Source organism: Montipora capricornis, chromosome 6, assembly GCF_036669925.1.
Source record: "Montipora capricornis isolate CH-2021 chromosome 6, ASM3666992v2, whole genome shotgun sequence".
In the NCBI taxonomy this organism is placed as follows: Eukaryota; Metazoa; Cnidaria; class Anthozoa; order Scleractinia; family Acroporidae; genus Montipora; species Montipora capricornis.
Genome location: NC_090888.1, coordinates 23,050,527 through 23,070,526, shown reverse-complemented (window position 1 = coordinate 23,070,526; position 20,000 = coordinate 23,050,527). Strand labels below are relative to the sequence as shown.

At 39.1% G+C, this 20,000-nt stretch overlaps 1 protein-coding gene across 1 annotated transcript; it reads left to right on the top strand.

Moving 5' to 3' along the window:
- Window positions 1–13,733: 13,733 nt before the first annotated feature.
- LOC138053464 (uncharacterized) lies at window positions 13,734–14,774 on the top strand. The gene has a single exon (XM_068900093.1). The coding sequence runs from the start codon at window positions 13,734–13,736 to the stop codon at window positions 14,772–14,774; it is 1,041 nt and encodes a 346-aa protein (XP_068756194.1).
- The last annotated feature ends 5,226 nt before the right edge of the window (window positions 14,775–20,000 follow it).

Sequence of the window (20,000 nt, the reverse complement as noted above, 5' to 3'; positions counted from 1 at the left end):
CATGTACAGTGTATCTACTTGGACATTATTGGAGGGCCACTTCCATTCACCACTCTCAACAAAAGTAGGGTGCTGTTTTTTTGCATCAAAAACAGCATTATGGAAGAGACGTGTCAAAAGAGTGCATCTCAAACTATTAATTAATCTTACCCGTATAATGGGACGTCTTTACTTGAGGATGTGGGAGAGGTGTCGTTTTCAATGAAATCAAAGCTTGCTGCATGGTCCTACAAGGATAACAAAAAAGAAAATCTTTAAGATGACATGCAGCTGGTCTTCTATTAAATAGTTAATGCCAGGCACACAAGTCATTGTACTGATCCAGTGATTGAGGCTTAAATTAATTGATTTTTCATGTAATTACCAACTGAGACAGTTTTATTTAGGTGCTTTGAAGTCATTTTTGGTTAAGGTTAATCAATATTGTTACAGTGCATGTCTAGAGATACTGATGAAATGGTAAATGAACTGAATCATATATACACTGCGGATATGAAATCAAGTGAAGCTATGATCTTCGCAGTTATGAGCGCAATTTTTGCAATTGCGTAGAGAAGCCTGAAAAATTCAGGACTTCAACGGGGTTTGAACCAGTGACCTCGCGATTCCGGTGCGACGCTCTAACCAACTGAGCTATGAAGCCACTGACGTTGGGAGCTGGTCATTTGTGGGTTATAATGGTCCCGTGAGGAATGAATCAATGATAAAATGGTATAAGAACTGAATCATATATGAAATCAAGTGAAGCTATGATCTTCGCAGTTATGAGCGCAATTTTTGCAACTGCGTAGAGAGGCCTGAAAAATTCAGGACTTCAACGGGGTTTGAACCCATGATCTCGCGATTCCGGTGCGACGCTCTAACCAACTGAGCTATGAAGCCACTGACGTTGGGAGCTGGTCATTTGTGGGTTCTAATGGTCCCTTGAGGAATGAATCAATGATGAAATGGTATATGAAATGAATCATATATGAACTGCGGATATGAAATCAAGTGAAGCTATGATCTTTGCAGTTATGAGCGCAATTTTTGCATTTTTCTTCGAAATAAAAGGATAACCTAGCCTATCTACCATAACAATATGAGCGAAATCGAATTTTCGACCCTTGCCGAGTAATGTTTGATTATGGGCCGGGCCTCTTAATGATTATTTCCATAAGGTCGCAGTAGTAGCAAGTATGATAAATACTTTAGGAAACAGACAACTTTTTTAAAAGACATGTTTCGGCATGCTTAAAAATGCCATCATCAGTTTAATGAGTTCCCATTAAAGTGTGAACAGTTATAACTGTTTATAGACTTTATAACTGTTCACACTTACATGTAAGAACTCATTAAACTGATGATGGCATAAGCATGCCGAAACATGTCTTTTAAAAAAGTTGTTTGTTTCCTACAGTGCTTAATGATTAATCGGTTGGTACAAATTGTACATCCCTACCATAAAATGTTAAATTATAGTATGAAAGTGCCTCTTTTGGGAAGGATGTTTTAAGTTTCAACTAGCCTATTTATAATAAACTGATTAATGTTACAAAGTAAAAAAAACTCACATAATTGGCTGCAATCTCAGTGTGACTTGGGTTCATTCCTTCATCTACTACAGCAACAACTACTCCAAGACCAGTGAAGTTTCTTTTCCAGACATCAATCACATTGAATGTAGGCTTCTGCACTCTGTTCTGTTAAATCAAGATATCAATATAATTAAGTGTACAATGTACATACACATAATATAGACCTACGTTTTGCTAGGCTATACCTAGCTAACTTAAGCAAAAGGAAATAACCACACAGCAAAGAGGTTCTTTTGAGATTTGTACTTTAACCCTTAATTAATATACATGTAAAAAATTATGAATTTACCTTACAGGTTAAAAAGGTCAAAAGACAGAAAACAAAGACTTAAAAAGTGAATCAAAGGGAATTCTTGCCTTTTGCATGTTAAGGCCAAAAGGTGCAAAAAGAAAAAATGCACCCAGCAGTTTGTCTATTGATTTTCAGTGGATTATTGGAGACTGCAACCACTTGCACTGGAAAAAATAACTAAAACATGCAGAATACAAAATATAATTATTTTCTTTGCTTAGCCAACTGTGATGTTCTTCCCAACATTTCATTTGCTATGTGATACATGTTAAGATGTCACGTAAAGGTGTAGCTTGGAATTGGTGATTTAGGCATGACCAGTCACCACCTTTACATTATCTACAAGCCTTTGTACAGCAATTTTCAGCTTGGGCTTTATTACTTAAGGGCTAAAACACTCCACTTACAATGTACCACATCTCTCTGTATAGTGGGTCTGTGGGCTCATCAAAATTTACTGAAGATGACAGCAACTTGTAAGACTTCATCTCTTGCTGCTCAACCTTCTTAACCTGTGTTAAATCAGTGGCAATAATGCTGACAGTACTGCATTCCATAAAACATAAACAAAAACTTTACATCATTATTATGATTGTATCTTAATTCACAGTCAATCTACACAAACACGTAGACCAGCACAGGGTGTGCTTCAGTCCCAAACATGCTACAATATACAGTGCATTAATTTATGATTAATTTACACATGCAATTTAACCAGCACTAGGTTCAACTTAGCAAATTATTTTTGTTACGGTCATGGTCATCTTCTCAGTTGGGCTTTAATTTGCAAAGCATTAGGAAACATTAAAAATGATGTTGGGGGATTGCTATCATAATACCAGGCCTTCACGAAAAGCAGTGCTAGACTACACTGTAACCACCTTCTTTTCTTTGGCTGTCACCTCCAAATGCCAAGCTTGAGATAAACACAGGCTGTTTGTACATTAATGACTTTGTGTACAGCTATAGAACATCATTAATTTTAATGGATTCAACAACCACAATGAAAATTGCAAAAAATAATTGTGTGTACATGCTAGAAAGTAGTCGTGATGGTTTGAACTCACAGTAGGTTCTGATGCAAGTCCCACATGACGATAAAAATTGGCAACATGGGATATTTTCTCAACATTATTATGTTGGAATATGAAAAAGTCTTCAATGACCTGAAAGCATATTAAAGGAAAAGAATAAATTTTACAGGAAACATTACATGTACAGTGTATATGTTGTAATTCAAATGTTGTAATTCAATTTTGACCTCTGGTTTATTTTTTTTTGAACCAATACAGAATTTTGAACCAGTCCAGAATTTTTTAATGAAGGGGTAGTTTCTAAAGAAACTGTTGTGCTGCGTCAGTGGGGAAGTAGTATACAAAAATTTGGTTTTATCAACGGAGTTGATAATGTAAATTGGCCACCATACAGAGATTCTAAAAGCTGACGTTTCGAGCGTTAGCCCTTCGTCAGAGCGAATTGGATTCCGATTCGCTCTGATGAAGGGCTAACGCTCGAAACGTCAGCTTTTAGAATCTCTGTACGGTGGCCAATTTACATTATCAACTCCGTTGATAAAACCAAATTTTTGTATACCAAATTTTTTTAACTGGTTTATTTTTGTCAACTACATGTACATGCATGTACAGCTGTAGTTGTCTCCCTGATTAGTAGGGCACATGGGCCTGGCTATAAGATTTGAGACTTGCATAAAGTTATTATTATTATCATCATCATCATCATCATCATCATCATCATCATCATCATTGCATCTGACAGAATGCGGCGATGCGGATCCACATAATTCCCTAAAATCTGCATCCTCTGCATAAAACTGATAACAATTCCTACGCATTTTTCGGCAATGAGCCTGGACTGTAGTTAAACAGTTTTCATAACATACCCTAGGCTCAAACTATTTAAAAAAAAGCAACAAGGTATAAAAATTTAGCCGCAAGTTATAGTCGTACATTAAATTGATCATTTGTAAAAGTAGGGAGAATCATTGCGATGAAGTTGTACAAAACAAAATAGGAGCCCGCAATACGTATGACAGTAAAACACCGCTGAAAATGGTGAATGATCGAGAGAATGGATCATGGTTCAACCACATCACAATTTTGCTCCATTTCTCCAAATTGAAACAAAATTCATGACGAGAAACAAAATATTGTTTTAGTCGCTTTATTTATTTTAGCAAAAGTGCCGATTACTATTATTATTATTATTATTATTACATGGCATCTGACAGAATGCTGCGATGCGGATTCGCATAATTCCCTAAAATCTGCATCCTCCACATAATTACGATATTTTCCGCATAAAACTGAAGAACTGCCTGATAATTATTAGTGATAAAGTAGCTGCTCATCATACTCACAAACACAAATTAAAGCCAAAGAGATATTGACTACTTTGAAACGCTTATTTTCCTGAACATTAAAGAATACGCCATTTTGTGCGCAACATGAAAGTTCGTAAGCAGTTTCTATGCATTTTTCAGCAACGAGCATGGAAAATTTAGCCGCCAAGTTATAATAGCAAAATTAAATTGATCATATGTAAAAGTAGGGAGAATCATTGAGATGAAGTTGAACAAAACAAAATAGGGGCCCACCATAAGTACATGTATGTGTAAAAACCCGCTGAAAATGGTGAATGACCGAGGGAATCGATCGTGGTTCAACCACATCGCAATTTTGCGATTCAAAATTCATGACGAGAAACAAATTTTTTTTAAATCGCAAATATTTATTTTAGCAATGTCGATTGCTAACCCTTTTATTTTAATGGTGAAAGCTGGTCGCAGTTTGGCGACTCGTCCAGATATCGCAAAGGGAAAAAATTCAGTCATAAATGGTCCTGATTCACCATAACCATGTAAATACATTGGACGGGCGTAATTTAGTTCTATAAATTGTTTAAATTTCTGCATAATCCGGTGTAATTTCCGCATAATCAACACATGTTTACACATAATATTATGGCCAAAAATGTCCGCATAATCTTTAATTTTTTTTCCGCATCCTATCAGAAGCCCTGTATGTTGAAATGGGTGCTGTTATGAAAAAAAATAAACGGGTTTGATACATGTAGATGACTTAATTACTATATATTTACATATCACTTATAATTATATTACTTAACTACTATAATTATACAAACAACAATTATCATCAAAGATCATTCATGTTACAAATCAGTTCATTAATTAAACGTCTCTTAAAAACCTTAGTATTCGTGATTTCCCTTAAATCTTTACTTAAATTGTTCCATACTTTTACGCCGCGATAAAAAAAGCCGCGTTGGCCAGCATTGATTCTACTAGATGGAATATTAAAGTAGAATCAATGGTGAAAACCTTGTTCCCAGGGTCTCCATTGTCTTTGACAAAGAGACCCTGAGAACGAGGTTGAATCATGGTGTTCAATCTTTTAATCTGACATCCTTCCAAGAGAAAATAATATTAAATACTTTTGCATCACACAACTCTGGACGTATTATTAATTGACAGCTGACAAAATGTAAACTTTGAACTATAATTTAAATAAGAGTGATACAAAATGGATTGGAAATCTTTACATACTAGCCTATGTAGCTGGCGGTTTTGTTGTTGTGGAATGTGATTTTGAGCGAGGAAGGTTGGGGCTGGGCAGTTTTGTGAATAGGAGATGTATGTTTTATTCCATCTATATAATAATTAGAAGGAAAGTGAGCAAAATCAGCCGTAAAGTTCATAATTTATTCTGGTCACCCATTTTGATTCACAAGTTGACGCAAGTATAATTATTGTACATTTTCTAGCCTTCTTAACAGGAATTTTTAACGTGTTTGTGGTGAATTAACTAATGGTCAAATTTTGCCAGCATCAGATAATGCAAAAATATGTACTGTATACAATAGGCCATTTCACACTTGTTTGCTCAGTGACCTACATGTAGCCTATAAATGGCTTTGAGGCTGCCGGTGACCTTGTATTGATACAGATCTCACTGCTTTTATCGTGTAAATTGTTGTTGTAACTCTAATTAGTCTACATTAACATTAGAAAAGCACAAAGGTGTGTATCAGGTATCATTCAGGGCCCCGGCAGCCGCTTCCACTGTTAGGTTGTAGCTACAACTATAAATTAAGTACAGAATACAGGGCCACACAGGGTCAGCACATGCAAATTACTTACAAGCTTTTGTAGAACGAGACACACAACAAAGGGAGCTTTTGTTATTCAGTGATATGGAAATCAGTGGCCCTGCATTCTGTAGTTAAGCCTGGCCGCGAATTCTGTAGTTGCTCCAAACTGTTTCCATCAATCGTTTCCACAACTGAAGACCATATAAATGAGAAGTAGACTACAAATGCCATGAGCACTGATTTGTCACTTTCAAGCGGCGAAACTTAGGTACAAATGATGTAACGCTCAATTTTGGGTTGGGAATTGTGGTCTTTTTGTGTAAGATTGCCATTTTCCAGAATGCACGAAACAAAAAAATGGATCTAAGGGTATCCAAGCATTGGAAAAAGAATGCAAGAGGACAACACGTACCCTTCCTAAGTTTACAAAGCCATGTTTTTTGGCCAGTCCGTCTGCGTCGTTGTCACTGCCATCAATCTGTACTGCCCAACGATTCGAATACTCCAGTGAGTTCGATAATAAAATCAGAGACAAGCAAACACAGTAGAACAACAACACTGTTCCCTGTACCACCATCGTAAAACGATCAATCGCCGCTTAAAGTTTCACAGCTCTGAAAAACATAGTCGAAGTCACATGCAAGTTTGTTCGATGAGCGGTTACTTGGCCAAAACAATCGCGCGAGAAACTCGCGCGATCTTCTTGCACTTCCGTGTTTGCCGCAAACAGCTGTACACCGGTATGGTCTGGTAAAAGACTTAAAGGAAGTATTTTATAACCATACAATTTTTAGAATAATCCGGACTGTTTCCTGAAAAAAAATTAAATTTGTTTTTTTGTCATCGTCCTCATCCTTTTGTTCGTGGGGTATATCCTGATTTATGCAGCTTCATAGAGGTTTATAAGTCGCCATGACAAGCACGCTTTTGGTGGCAACTAAGGATAAACTCACATGCATGCAAATTGTGTCCCAACTCTGAAGGAATTAATTAACGAAATGAGGAAAAATTTAATAATTCATGCCATAAATTTCATACTTCATGACGTTCGTAATCCGCGATCAGGCGTTCTTTTCTTTAGAGACGGCGCGAAAAGTACTTTTTGCGCCCTCTATAAAGAACAGAACGCATGATCGCAGGTCACGCAGGGCAAAGATATGGACAATAATTTACAAGGTTCGTGCAGAACGTTTAAGAGCTATTGTTTTACACTGTCCACATCGTCCACGTCGTCACTGCTTAAGCTTCCTTGTGTGGAGTCTTACAGAAAGTCTACGGTCCCCATGATATCCACTCAAACTATGCATTTGATATCCCTTTCACGTTCTTCCTTCCTGTTGAGCTATTAACAATTTTTTTTCCGCTAGGACTGTTGACAAGCGAACAAACGAGTGGTTGTTTTACGCACGCAGTCAGCCGAGGTACGTTTGTCCTGTTACAGTGAGACAGGAAGTACCTAAGCTATGAAGGGAATAGCAAAGTTCTTGCTACGCTGATGCATGCATTAATTATTTCTCGTGATGGGATTTCATTGATACCTAAAAATGTCTTTGCTGATTTTAATGCAGAAAGTGACGTAAATGCACAAAAACACGTCGGGGTGGGATGATAGAAATTAAAGGTGTTTTCGGCGTCGTTGCAGGAAGAGAGGAAGCATCTAAACTCTTGAACGGATGATGCGAATGCCAAAATTCTTGCTTTACCTGCTCAGTTTTTTTTTTCTTTTCCTCTTCATCTCATGAATCCAAACTGCGCGCACACTTTTTGGGTATGGAAATTAAGAAGCACGCAAGTAAACTCGCAACATCTGATACTTATTGAATGAAGGGTCAGCGCTACTGAGAGGATATATGATACGACGAAAGTGCAGTAATGAAATCCACTTTTCTTTTCTTTTTTTTTTTTTTTTTTTCAGGCCTTCCTTTCGTTACTGCCCAAGTAACGATGATCCCCAATATTAGGAACTTTAAGATCTACGACGCCGACTTCGATGAAAACGTCACTTGTAAATATAACTTTGCAATATCGTAAGTCCATCGCGAGTACTCTTCTCGTTCACGTCGTACAATGTGGACGAAGTATCCTTAAGAGTAAAATAGAGAATGAAAGATTTACATTTGTACGCTCGAGTTGTCGTGAAAACCTCAAAAAACGTGCTGGACGTGCGGCACGACTCGTACCTTTCTTCTTTTAACCCAATGATATTGTTGTTTCGTCGTGTTCTCGTTACGTTGACGACCACGTCGTTGATCTTAAAGTCCCTATATAAAACGTTTAGAAGTTTTAAAACAGTTTTAAAACAGAGAAACATCTATATTGCTTGTAAATTTATATAGTTCTTACCTTTTGAAGATATTTTAAGTTTTGTAAATACTTTTATCATGGAAATAAAGTGATTACATAATAATAATAATCATTATCATCATCATCATCATCATCATCACTTTATTTGCATGATAAAAATATTTACAAAAATCAAAATATCTCCAAAAGGTAAGAACTATAAATTTACGAGCAATATAGATATTTCTCTGTTTAAAACTGTTTTAAGACTTCCAAAGAAATAAAAAATAAATAAACAAATTAAATTTAAAAAAATAGAAAAGTCAATTAATATTAGATCTGGCAAGTTCAACGTCCACATTAATTTCTTTAACATTATTGGTTCTCCTCCTATTTGACCTGGAGTCTCTGAGGCAGAGTAGCGCTGACCTTAAAATAGAGAAAGAAACTTTTCTCTTATCCACGTCATTGCCTTTGCATAGTCTTCGCCATTCTTTATGGATATCAGTTCTGCGAGTCGGCTATGATGTCTTAAACATTCGCGTCCCATACCTCCTGTTGTGGTGAATACTAGTGGCGTAAAGGACGCTTGTTCGATTTCCAGGACTCGTCGTTCATACATTCGTTTCTTGAAGGCGATACACTTGTTCTGGCGTGAGATCTTTGTATGAGTCAGCGGTTGGATGGCATACTCTTATATCGAAAAAAGTCGACTTTTGTCTCTCCCAAAATCCAGGTGCATGAATGTCGAGGCGGGCGTCGCAGGCCAAGTGTGCACCGCTGTTTAAAGTCTCTCCGGTAATTCTTTGTAGAACTGGTTCTGTTTCTACATCATTGCAGACTAGGTTAAGTAGATCAGCTTCGAGGTCGCGTAACTCGTTGTGACGTTGAATAATAAAGCCACCGCGTTTACAAATCATGGCGTGATCCACACTAAAGCGATTTCCACACGCAAAAACGGTGGGTGTGCCCGTTATTTCCCAATCATACCTTAGGAGGATAGCATCTTTGAATTCTCTCTTGTTCAGGTCAAAGTCCAAGTCCTTTTTGGGAATTACTGTTAACCAATTTGATGCTCTAAACTGACAGCTCTTTTCGTTCTTTCGGGTAGAGAATTCCTCCACTCGTCCGATCGTTTGAGTAATCTTTCCTTCTTTTCTTTCTTTGCCTTTTGTTGTAATGACGTGACTTCAGCTTCGTCAGGCGGTTCATGTAGCTGTGACATAATCCGTTCAGCAAGGGGAGCAGTTACATTAACAGACGCTTGGAACTCGGCATTCGCACTCTCAATGGGATTCGTAAATCCTAGGCGTCCAAGACGCACTGGAAAGTGATAGGATATCCCGCTCAAGCTGTGTACACTTATGATCCACCATTGAAGGTATCAGTACATCGGATATCGCGCGTTCAAGAGGCTCTAGAAGGTCTTCGATATTCGGTATAGTGTTCTAAGATAGTATGTCCACCGATGCCTTAGGCTAAAAGTATAGGCCACATAACTAGCTTGTGGATGTGCTTGCGCAAACTCCGCCAGTCTCACTATTTGACTTATCCAATCCTCCACTTTTTCTTCTACGTAATCCTCCAAATGCTTTCTTGATCCAAGTACAGCTCCTAGGTGTTGGTGTCCTTCAGTCGAGATATTAATTGCAGTACCATCAAACATTGTCTTGGCCAGTTCTTCTTTCTCTGAGTAAATATCCAAGTTGTGGTCCGTCTGTGACTAGCTCGTCCCACCACATCTTAAGCTCATCCAGTGTTCCCGATGCACTCGCGTAATCGGCAAACCAACATTGCCTCGCTGAGCTAGAGAGATTAAGATGAGTTATAAGCGGCTGGAGACTAACTGCATATATAAAGTCCCATTGCTATTGGATTACCTAGTGTATTTATCTCTGCTGATTTGATCTCTTTATCCCCTGTTATGAAAAGGCGTGCTGGTTCTCTGTAGGTGTTTATAGCGAAGGTTGTTAGAGTTGGGCATAGAATTCTTATATTGTGCAGGGCTGCAGATCTATTCAGAGAATTGAAGGCGTTTGAGGCGTCAATCAATGGAACTGCTTCGTTATCGTCAACTTCGAGCATTTTACGCATGGCATGAATTGCTGCTTCACTTCCACATTTGACACCTGCGCAGACCTGAAGTGAGCCAGAGGCATCAATAACATCTTGTTTGAGAATTTTCATTACGCATTTAGCCATGATTCTCCCTAAGACCTCTCCAACGCGATTGGTCGCACCGCACCTTCGCCTTTATCAAGAGGGATCAAGCGGCATGCAACTAATGGTTCGATGGTGTGGGGATCGATGTATTCTGTACACAATTTCCTGGTCATGGTGGCCAGAGCATCACACAAAATAATAATAATAATAATAATAATAATAATAATAATAATAATAATAATAATAACAATAATAAAGATATTTCTCTGTTTAAAACTGTTTTAAAACTTCCAAATAAAACAAAATAAAATAAAAAATAAAAAAAATAGAAAAGTCATTTAATATTAGATCTGGCAAGTTCAACGTCCCCATCAATGTCTTTAACATTATTGGTTCTCCTCCTAGTTGATCTGGAGCCTCTGAGGCAGAGTAGCGCTGACCCTAAAATAGAGAAAGAAACTTTTCTTCTTATCCACGTCATTGTCTTTGCATAGTCTTCGCCTTTCTTTGTGGATATCAGTTCTGCGAGTCGGCTATGATACCTTAAACATAATAATAATACTAATACTAATAATAATAATAATAATAATAATAATAATAATAATAATAATAATAGTAGTAATAACAATTTCTGGAGCAATGAAAGCCATGATAAATTTTCGGTATCCTTAGGCAACTTGTTGTTGCCTGGCCCCAAGCAGATAACCCAGATCCAACTTTTGGAATCCACAATAATAATAATAACAGTAATCAGCGCAGGATAGTCATCCAACGAATTACAGAGGAATACAAGGAAGACCAAGTCCATTTTTATTTAGCTTACCCGAAGATTTATAGGTAAATATCTAGGAATGTAAATATATATTTAATTAATACTATATATTATTTTTAAATTGGGGAGACGGAAATGGTTGGAGGAACTAACCTTAGTAGGTGATTTTTGAAAATAATAGGAGCAGAAGGAACACTGTCCACAACACAACGATGAAGATTAAAAGGTATTTTATGGCAGAACTGAATTATGTTTGATTTACATTATTACAGCCATCAAACAATCTGGAAAGGTTTCATTATAGTTGGGCGATACTATAAAATGAAGTGAACACATAATAGGGCTCTTGTGATAACTTTGGAACAAACACCCCTGACACATTTCGACACTAGACAGGAGTGTCGTCGAAACGAGACTGGATCTTATTGACTCGGAATTGTAACTTTTTTAATTTCATAGGTACTGAGATTTATCCACGAAAAATTCATACTGATTCTAATTGTAGCCAATCAGGAACACGAACGACAAAATTTCACGGTGAAGAAATATCGCTCGTCCAATTAGAAACAAGCAACCGAGATCCGGAAATTCAAATCGGGAAAGATCGTTCAAGTGAAGAAAATCAGTGCAGGTAAACATGGCTGAAACTAAGAAGAAATTGAGGAAGAAGATAACGATCCTTGAGAGCCATCGGACGTTTGTGAGAAAGATTATAGCCGAAGCAAGGGAGTTGCTGACTAGTGGAGAATCTTTTTATCCGGAAAAAGCTTAAATTTTCCAAATATACACTGGAGGATAAACCTTCGTAGCTCAAAAGTTTAAACGAAGGGTTTCGCGAATATATTCTGGACGACTCGCAAATCCAAGAAAATGTGGGTGCTAGCTGCGATTTCGCTAGTGCAATCCAGGAGTATATTGTTGATCTGGAAACGATCTTAATTTCGAAGAGGGATCACGAAAGGAGCTTTTCACAATCTGCTGAATCTGGTTTGAACACCGTGCAAGCAGGATCTAGCACGAATGTATCAATTTACAGCCACACCAAACTGCCAAAACTCGAACTAAGGATGTTCTTCGGGAAAGCAATCGACTGGTATCCGTTTTGGGAGTCATTTGACTCGGCTGTCCATCGAAACAGCACTCTAACTGGAGCAGATAAGTTCAATTATTTGAAATCACTGCTTGAAGGATCTGCCGCCCATGTTATCGCCGGATTGCCTCTGACACTGAAATGGCAATTATGAGAAGGCTATTGGTCTTCTGAAAAAGAGATTTGGGAATCGTCAAATCGTCATTTCAAGTCACATGAAGTGAAACGACTTCGTAAATCTGTACGATACGGTGGAATCACATATGCGTAGCTTCGAGAGTTTGGAAATTTCTCAAGAAATGTATGGCTGTTTTCTAATGCCCTTGATCATGCAAAAATTGCCAGAAGAGTTCAGGATCGCCATCACACGAAATCTAACGTCTGAAACGTGGGTCCTAAAGGATATTATGTCCGAATTCCAAAGGGAGCTACAATTACGTGAGAACTGTCAACGTGTCCCTGGAGAGATGGGGATAAGCAGTTCCGGGTGCCAAACCCATCAAGGCGTATGCCAGTGTATCAACTATCGACAACCTCAGCCTTGTTTGCGGACAGTGGAAAAAGCATTCATCAAGGCCCTTGGTGCACATATTGTAAGGGGTCACATCCATCTCTTAAATGTAATGTGGTAACTGACATCTCTCAGTCTGCAAGGAGGCAATTGCTTCGACAGAAAGGAAAGTGTTTCAGATGCCTACGTAATGGTCACCTCGCCAATCAGCAGACAGCGAGAGCAAACATCTCCAAGCCAGGGAGTGGTGAACATTCTGTCAATTCCAGAATGGTGTTTGTTAGCGGCAGTCAAAGAAGCTCCATCTCAGAGAACTTGCAGAACACTCTGAAGCTACCTGTGGCGGGCCAGGACACATTACTGATCAAGACCTTCGAAGAGTCTACAGCCAAACTAAGGCAGTGTGCCATTGTTCAATTTGCAGTGGAGGCAGTTGATGGTATGCAGATATATGTTTCAGCATATGTAGTACTATCGATCTGTGAACCAATCAGTAATCAAATCATTGAGTTTACTCAAGCTTACTACCCTCATTTGCAGTGCAGTGCAGTGCAGTGCAGTGCCTTAAAAGGCTCTCTGATAATTCCCATGGTGGTGAGGAGTTGAGTGTAGATATACTTATCGGTGCTGATTTCTACTGGCATTTTGTAAGGGGAAGTTTTGTGCGTGGTCCAGAATCAGGTCCTGTTTCCCTTTCTACCAAATTCGGTTATATACTTTCTGGACCAGTGGGAATTCCTGTGGCAGGGCATGGGGACTACTCAATCAATCTTACCGAAACCCATGTGCTCAAGATCTCAAATTGTGTCATTGAAGGAGGAGATTCACTTGAAGAAGAAATTAAGCACTTCTGAGATTTAGAAACACAAGGAATCAAGCACGATGAACCGACGGTCTATGAGAAATTCATTGAAGATATGAGGCGCAATGGAGAAACATATGAAGTCAAATTGCCAAAGGAAGATCATCCCTTACCTTCAGAGAACTATCATTTAAGCAAAATGAGGCTGGAGTCATTGCTGCGGAGACTAAAATCGAAACCCGAAGTCCTCAAACACTATGATGAAGTCGTTAAGAAGCAACTTGAAAGGAACATTATTGAACCAGTGAACTGGACGGAACAAACAGAAGTAGGCAAGGTCCACTATTCACCTCACCGAGAAATTATCAGGCTTGATAAGGACACAACTAAACTCCGCGTAGTCTATGACGCATCTGCTAAGCATCATGGACCAAGCCTGCACTCTGGACCACCCCTCACTCCAATGATCATCGATTTAATGACACGATTCAGGGCTAACAAGGTTGCACTTACTGCCGATATAGAGAAGGCGTTCCTCAATATTGCTATTGCTCCCGAGCACCGTGACTTCCTGCGATTTTTTTGGGTTAAGGACATTCTTACTGGCAATCCGAAGGTCCTCATTATGCGATTTACCAGAGTAGTCTTCGGAGTTAATTCCAGCCCATTTCTCCTAAATGGAACTATTAGACATCATCTGAACAAATACATGGATAGAGATCTAGAATTTGTTGAGGAAGCGTTACGTTCTATATATGTGGATGACCTGGCTTCTTCAAAGCCTAATGTTCCTTCAGCCTATGACTTCTACTCCAAACTCAGGAAAAGATTCGTGGAAAGCTTCAACATGTGCAAGTGGCTGACAAATGATCAGGAGGAGTTGGCAAATAGAATTAAGTCTGCAGAGGAGGGCCAAGTAGCGATACAGCATCACCCCCCTCCTGATTTACAGCAAGAAGATAAGACTTTCTCCGAGACACAGTTTCAGAATGTGGATAATTCAGAAGGTCTTCCAAAGGTGCTGGGAACATCTTGGAATCCTATAAAAGATAAGCTTGTCTTTACTTTCAAGAGCTTAACCAGTTACCTGACAGAAGAAATCGTTACAAAACGAATCGTTCTCAGTTCTATTGCAAAAATATTTGAACCTCTTTGAATACTGTCTCCAATGTTTGTTGAATTCAAAATACTGCTTCAAGACATTTGCAGAGGGATGTTGATTGGGACGCTCCTCTGGACGGAGACGTATTGGAACGGTGGAAGTCATTGTTACAGGACATACAAACTATTTCGAGTTTCTCAATTGACAGATGTTACTCATCGAGACTGAACCGTGTTGAGACTCCTATATTTCAGTTGCATGGGTCTGGAGATGCATCAGCCAAAGCCTTTGGTGGTGTTGTTTACCTTAGGATACAGTCAGAAAATTCAGTTGTTTGCAAGCTTGTTGCCTCGAAAACGAGAGTATCACCCCTTACAGGTGTTACCACACCCAAATTAGATCTGCTGTCTGCATTGGTGCTTGCAAGACTAATCACAAGCGTTCATAAGGCACTGGGTCCATGTTTAAATATCACTGAATGTGTATGTTGGCTGGATTCAGAGATTGCATTGTGGTGTATCAACAAGACTGATAAGGAATTTAAGGCATTTGTACAAAATCGAGTCGTTGAAATCCGCAAGCTTGTTGCCCCAGATCTATGGAATTATGTCCCTTCTGCGCAAAACCCAGCGGATATCACATCACGAGGGTGCAAGGCCTCAAAGCTAAAACATGAAAAACTTTAGTGGGAAGGTCCTGCTTTCTTAAAGGGGAAGAATCCTGACAGTTGGCCAAGTCAGAAGGAGTTTGGACCAAGGAATTTCGAGAAAGACGTCTTCAGTGAAATCAAGCCAGCGAATAAGGTCACTACTGTCGCTGTTGCCGTGGAAGTCAAGGGACTAGATGAAGTAATCCCTCCTGCTAATTTCAGTGACATCTACAGACTCTTTAGAGTAACGTCTTATGTTTTGGGATTCATCAGGCGCGTTCAGGGAAGGCAAGGGTAGCCTCAGTTTACCTCAGTGGAGATTAAGCCGGAAGAATTAAGTGACACGGAATCACTATGAATCAAGCATGTCCAGAAGCATGTTCGAGAGGAAGAAAATTTCGGACAGACGCGTCATTCCTTGGGTCTCTTTGAAGACGACAGGGGCATATTGAGATGTGGAGGAAGACTACATAATGCGCCCCTGCCGTATCCAGCCCGGTTTCCTGGGATTCTATACCGGAAACATCAATTCACTGTTCTTATGATCAGGGAGGAGTAACAGCAATGTCATGCACAACGGCGTCAAAGAAACACTAACTGATTTAAGGTCAAGATTCTGGGTTGTAAGGGGTAGACAGACCGTACGTGACGTGATTTCTTCTTGCGCTACATGCAAGAAACTTGAAGTGAGATCATACAATGCTCCTCCTCAGCCTCCACTCCCAGATTGCAGAGTATCAGATGAATTTGCCCTTCACCCAGGTTGGTGTCGATTTTGCTGGGCGGAGAAAAAAGTTGCGTTTTCAAACGAATACAGATACGTGTGGACAGCGCGTCATATGGATTAATTTCCCCAAAAAATCTTACCCATGGTACTCCGCTCTCGCACGCCTGAGCTCCGCTATGATTAGTACGGCATATGAACATTAGATAGTAAATCTTACATATTCTAATGATTTTTTTGATTGTGAATGCGCTTACAAGATGTTTCTACCTGAGACTTTGGTCCGAATGAATGGTTTTGTTATCTTTATTTTCGTTTTCCACTTTAGAGATTCCAAACTTAGATTTGAGATTACTGAACTTCTTTTCAAGAAGATTGCTTGAATTGTGTTTCTTGACTTTCATAGCCTTGGTTTTGATAACAGAACAGACCTGGTTGTAGTCAAGTGGAGACAGAATAGTCTGAAGAATGGAACGTGCTGACTCATAAGACTTCTGGAAGTTGCGCTGCTCACTGCGGAGGGGGGGGGGGGGGGGGGGGGGAGGGGGAAAGGGTGGAGTAAAATGAGCACACCGTCGACCTCAGGTTTGTCAGTTGACTTACTGTTACGAGTTATCGACGTTAAATATGGTTGCTTTACTTTACTTTACTTTATATAAGCACGGCTAATTAGCACCTATTGTATATTATATTGTGTACGCATATTTAAGTAAAAGGAAGGTTTACGTTTTTGCAAACGTTGGCCAAAGAGGAATTTATTTAAGTAAGCCAGCACATTATACAACAGGGAACAAACTCACAGGCGGTGTGTACGAGTCGGATGAATAAAGTCCTCGACAACTTGTTGCACGGGTTTAGGTGGTGCAAAAACTTGCAAGAGGAAAGAAAGGAGGTTATGCTCAGTGACTGAGTTAGGTCCAGGCCGGCCGGAGAATACTTGGCTCTCGGTCATGGGGCGCTTGCAGATTTGGTGGAAAAGTCGGGGCGCGGGGTGCCGAGGTGTGTGCCGGGGTCATGGCGGCAGGTCCGAAACACAGGTCTAGTTCACACATCTGTTTTACCAACACAGAAAAAAACCTAAACACTCATTAAAGCTAACCTTAGGCCTAAAAACTTTTGTTTAGGTTTAATTAGGCCTAAGATTAGCTGAAGTGAGCGTGTATTGGTGAAGCAGAGATCTGTGAAGGAGACCTGTGACCTGAGACCTGTGTTTCGTACCTGCCACCGCCATCGGCACCGGCACCCCATGTTTTCCACAGACTCAGGCACACCTCGCTCCGGCTTTTCTACCAAACTCTCGGTGCAAGTGCTATGACCACGAGCCAACTTCAGCAACGACGACAGACAGTGATGGCATGTAAAACATCACAAATTTGAATGTTTAGTGGCAAAAACAATAGCTTTACACGCTCTGCACGTGCTTTTTTTTTTGTTGTCCATTTCTTTGTCGCAGTCGGATAACGTCAGCACTTGTGAATGCGATTTCATTTTCTTTCCTTAAATGAAGCTCTGTTCAGACCAGTATCATTTTTTGAGGAACTGACACCCCTTTGCCGCATTAAAAAAATTGCGATAGACTATTCCCCATCCCATAATGCAATACGTTTTGGGGGTTCTTTGCATAAAGACAATAATCACTGATCCTAAGGGGAACAGTGGAGAAAACTTAACTCACTGTTTCCGGTGGGACCAGTCATTTATCAAATGCTTATTGTTTTTATGTAAAGAGCCCCCAAAACATACTCTGGTTTGGGGACATCTATTCTTAGAGTTATTTTCATAGAGTTATTTCGTAGAGTTAGAGTTAAGTTTCCAAAATCCTAAGCCAACATTTACCTAAGCTAACCTTAGGCCTAAGGTTAGATTTTATGTATTTTATGTATCCGGTAAATTTATGTATGTTTAGGATACTTTCTGTATTTCTGTATTCAGGATTTAGGCCTTCCAAAATATTGAATTCAGGATTTTGGAAACTTAACTCTAACTTTAAGGTCATCATAACTCTATGAAAATAACTCTATTGTTAGTCAACCTCATTTTGTTTTATTATACCCCACAACTGAAAATGAACCAAACTAAATACCCGTATAATCCTTACTAGTTTACTGTTTAATTATAAGTCAAATATCTCAAATGCAGATGACTGAATAATTATCTTCAATAATTACCTTCAATAATCACTTTCAACTTTTGTCTCGTATCAGTTGCTCTATTTCTTCCTCACTTCGTACTTGAAAGCGTTTTGTTGCGGCCATGAATTGAAAAAACTTGTAAATGATATATTATATATTATGAAAGAGTGTGATCTTTCCAGCTACGCCCGACGACACACAAATCACAAGTCCATAGTGAGTGGACCGAGGTGGAAAGGGCTATCTAGGGGTGCGGGGATGCAGTGGTGGGAGCACTCGCCTCCCACAAATGTGGCCCGGGTTCGAGTCCCAGACAGCGTCATATTTGGGTTGAGTATGTTGGTTCTCTACTCTGCACCGAGAGGTTTTCTCCGGGTACTCCGGTTTCCCCTCTCCGCAAAAACCAACATTTGACTTGATTTACGTTAATTGTTAATTTCAGTTTACAATTTCCCCAATTAGTGCTCCAGCGCTAGAACGACTAGACACTTCAATAAAGTTCCTTTCCTTTCCTTTTTTCCATTTCCTTTCCAATCAACTCAGATCTTGCGTTGTTATACAAATAGTACAATCTGAACGGTCTCAAAAGAAACAATTTAAAATACCACGCAATTGTCATGGGTAAAACACAAAACAAACCGACTTTTGTGAAAATACTATCATCCCCTATATAACTTCTCAGCTGGAGATGCTTGACGTAAACATCGATGACCAGCTAAAGTTTAATAACCGCGTGTCTAAGGTTTCTCGAAAAGTCTCACAACAGATAGCGGTACTCGGACACAATGAACAGAATGTTATACCTTTCGAAAGTATATGACGCGATCTGTATTTATCTTTCATTGCTCCCCATTTTAAATACTGTTCCGAAACGTGGCACTTTTGCAGAAAAGGCGCCACTGACAAACTAGGTAAAATAAATAAGAGAACAATCAGATTTGTATTTATAGATACAAGCACACTAGATGTGAAGAACTATTAAGAAAACTAGGCCTCTCGTCGCTTCAAAACCAATTGTAACATATGATTTTAAATCTTGCACAGTAACCATGTATGCCTCTATATATTAGGGAATTAATTAACTGTGGGAGAGTTAGCTTTAACCTCAGGGGCAATATATATATTGACCTTACCCAAGCCTAAAACAACCTCATACCGCCTAAAATCGTGGAATTACTTAGCCGCAAAATTATGGAATAAAATTCCAGATTCTTTCAGGACAAAATCAAACTTTAAAGTTCTCATGCTAAGACAACTTAAAAGACATTGACCTTGTTAAGTTTATGTACTGTAAAGATCATAGTGACACGACTTACGTTGCTTAGTGTATAAATGTATAAATGTAAATGTATAAGCTTGTATTTCTGCGATAGATATTAATGATTAATTTTCTTTTCTTATTGTATTTTATTCATTTTAAGTGGAATACCTGTAACTAGCTGGTTTGTTATCGTCGTAGCTTTTGACGGCGTCTGCGATAACATACTGTTTAATAGCTAAGCGTTTGACAAAATAAACAGCATTGTGTTGTATATTTTCAGATGACGTTCTCGTTGCCGTTGCTGTCGTGGATGCTAAAGCTCCCTATTGTCCCGCGGCCGCTCCATATCTTTTTGAATAATTCAAGATATATACATAGAAAAAACATATACTTATTCCCAGAAGGTAAAAGTTGTTTATTTACTTTCTTCTCCACTATTTGCTGAGGTGTTTAGGCGATACACATCCACTTTGTAAATCGGTAAAACGCCACAGAAAGCCAACATCGCTTTGGT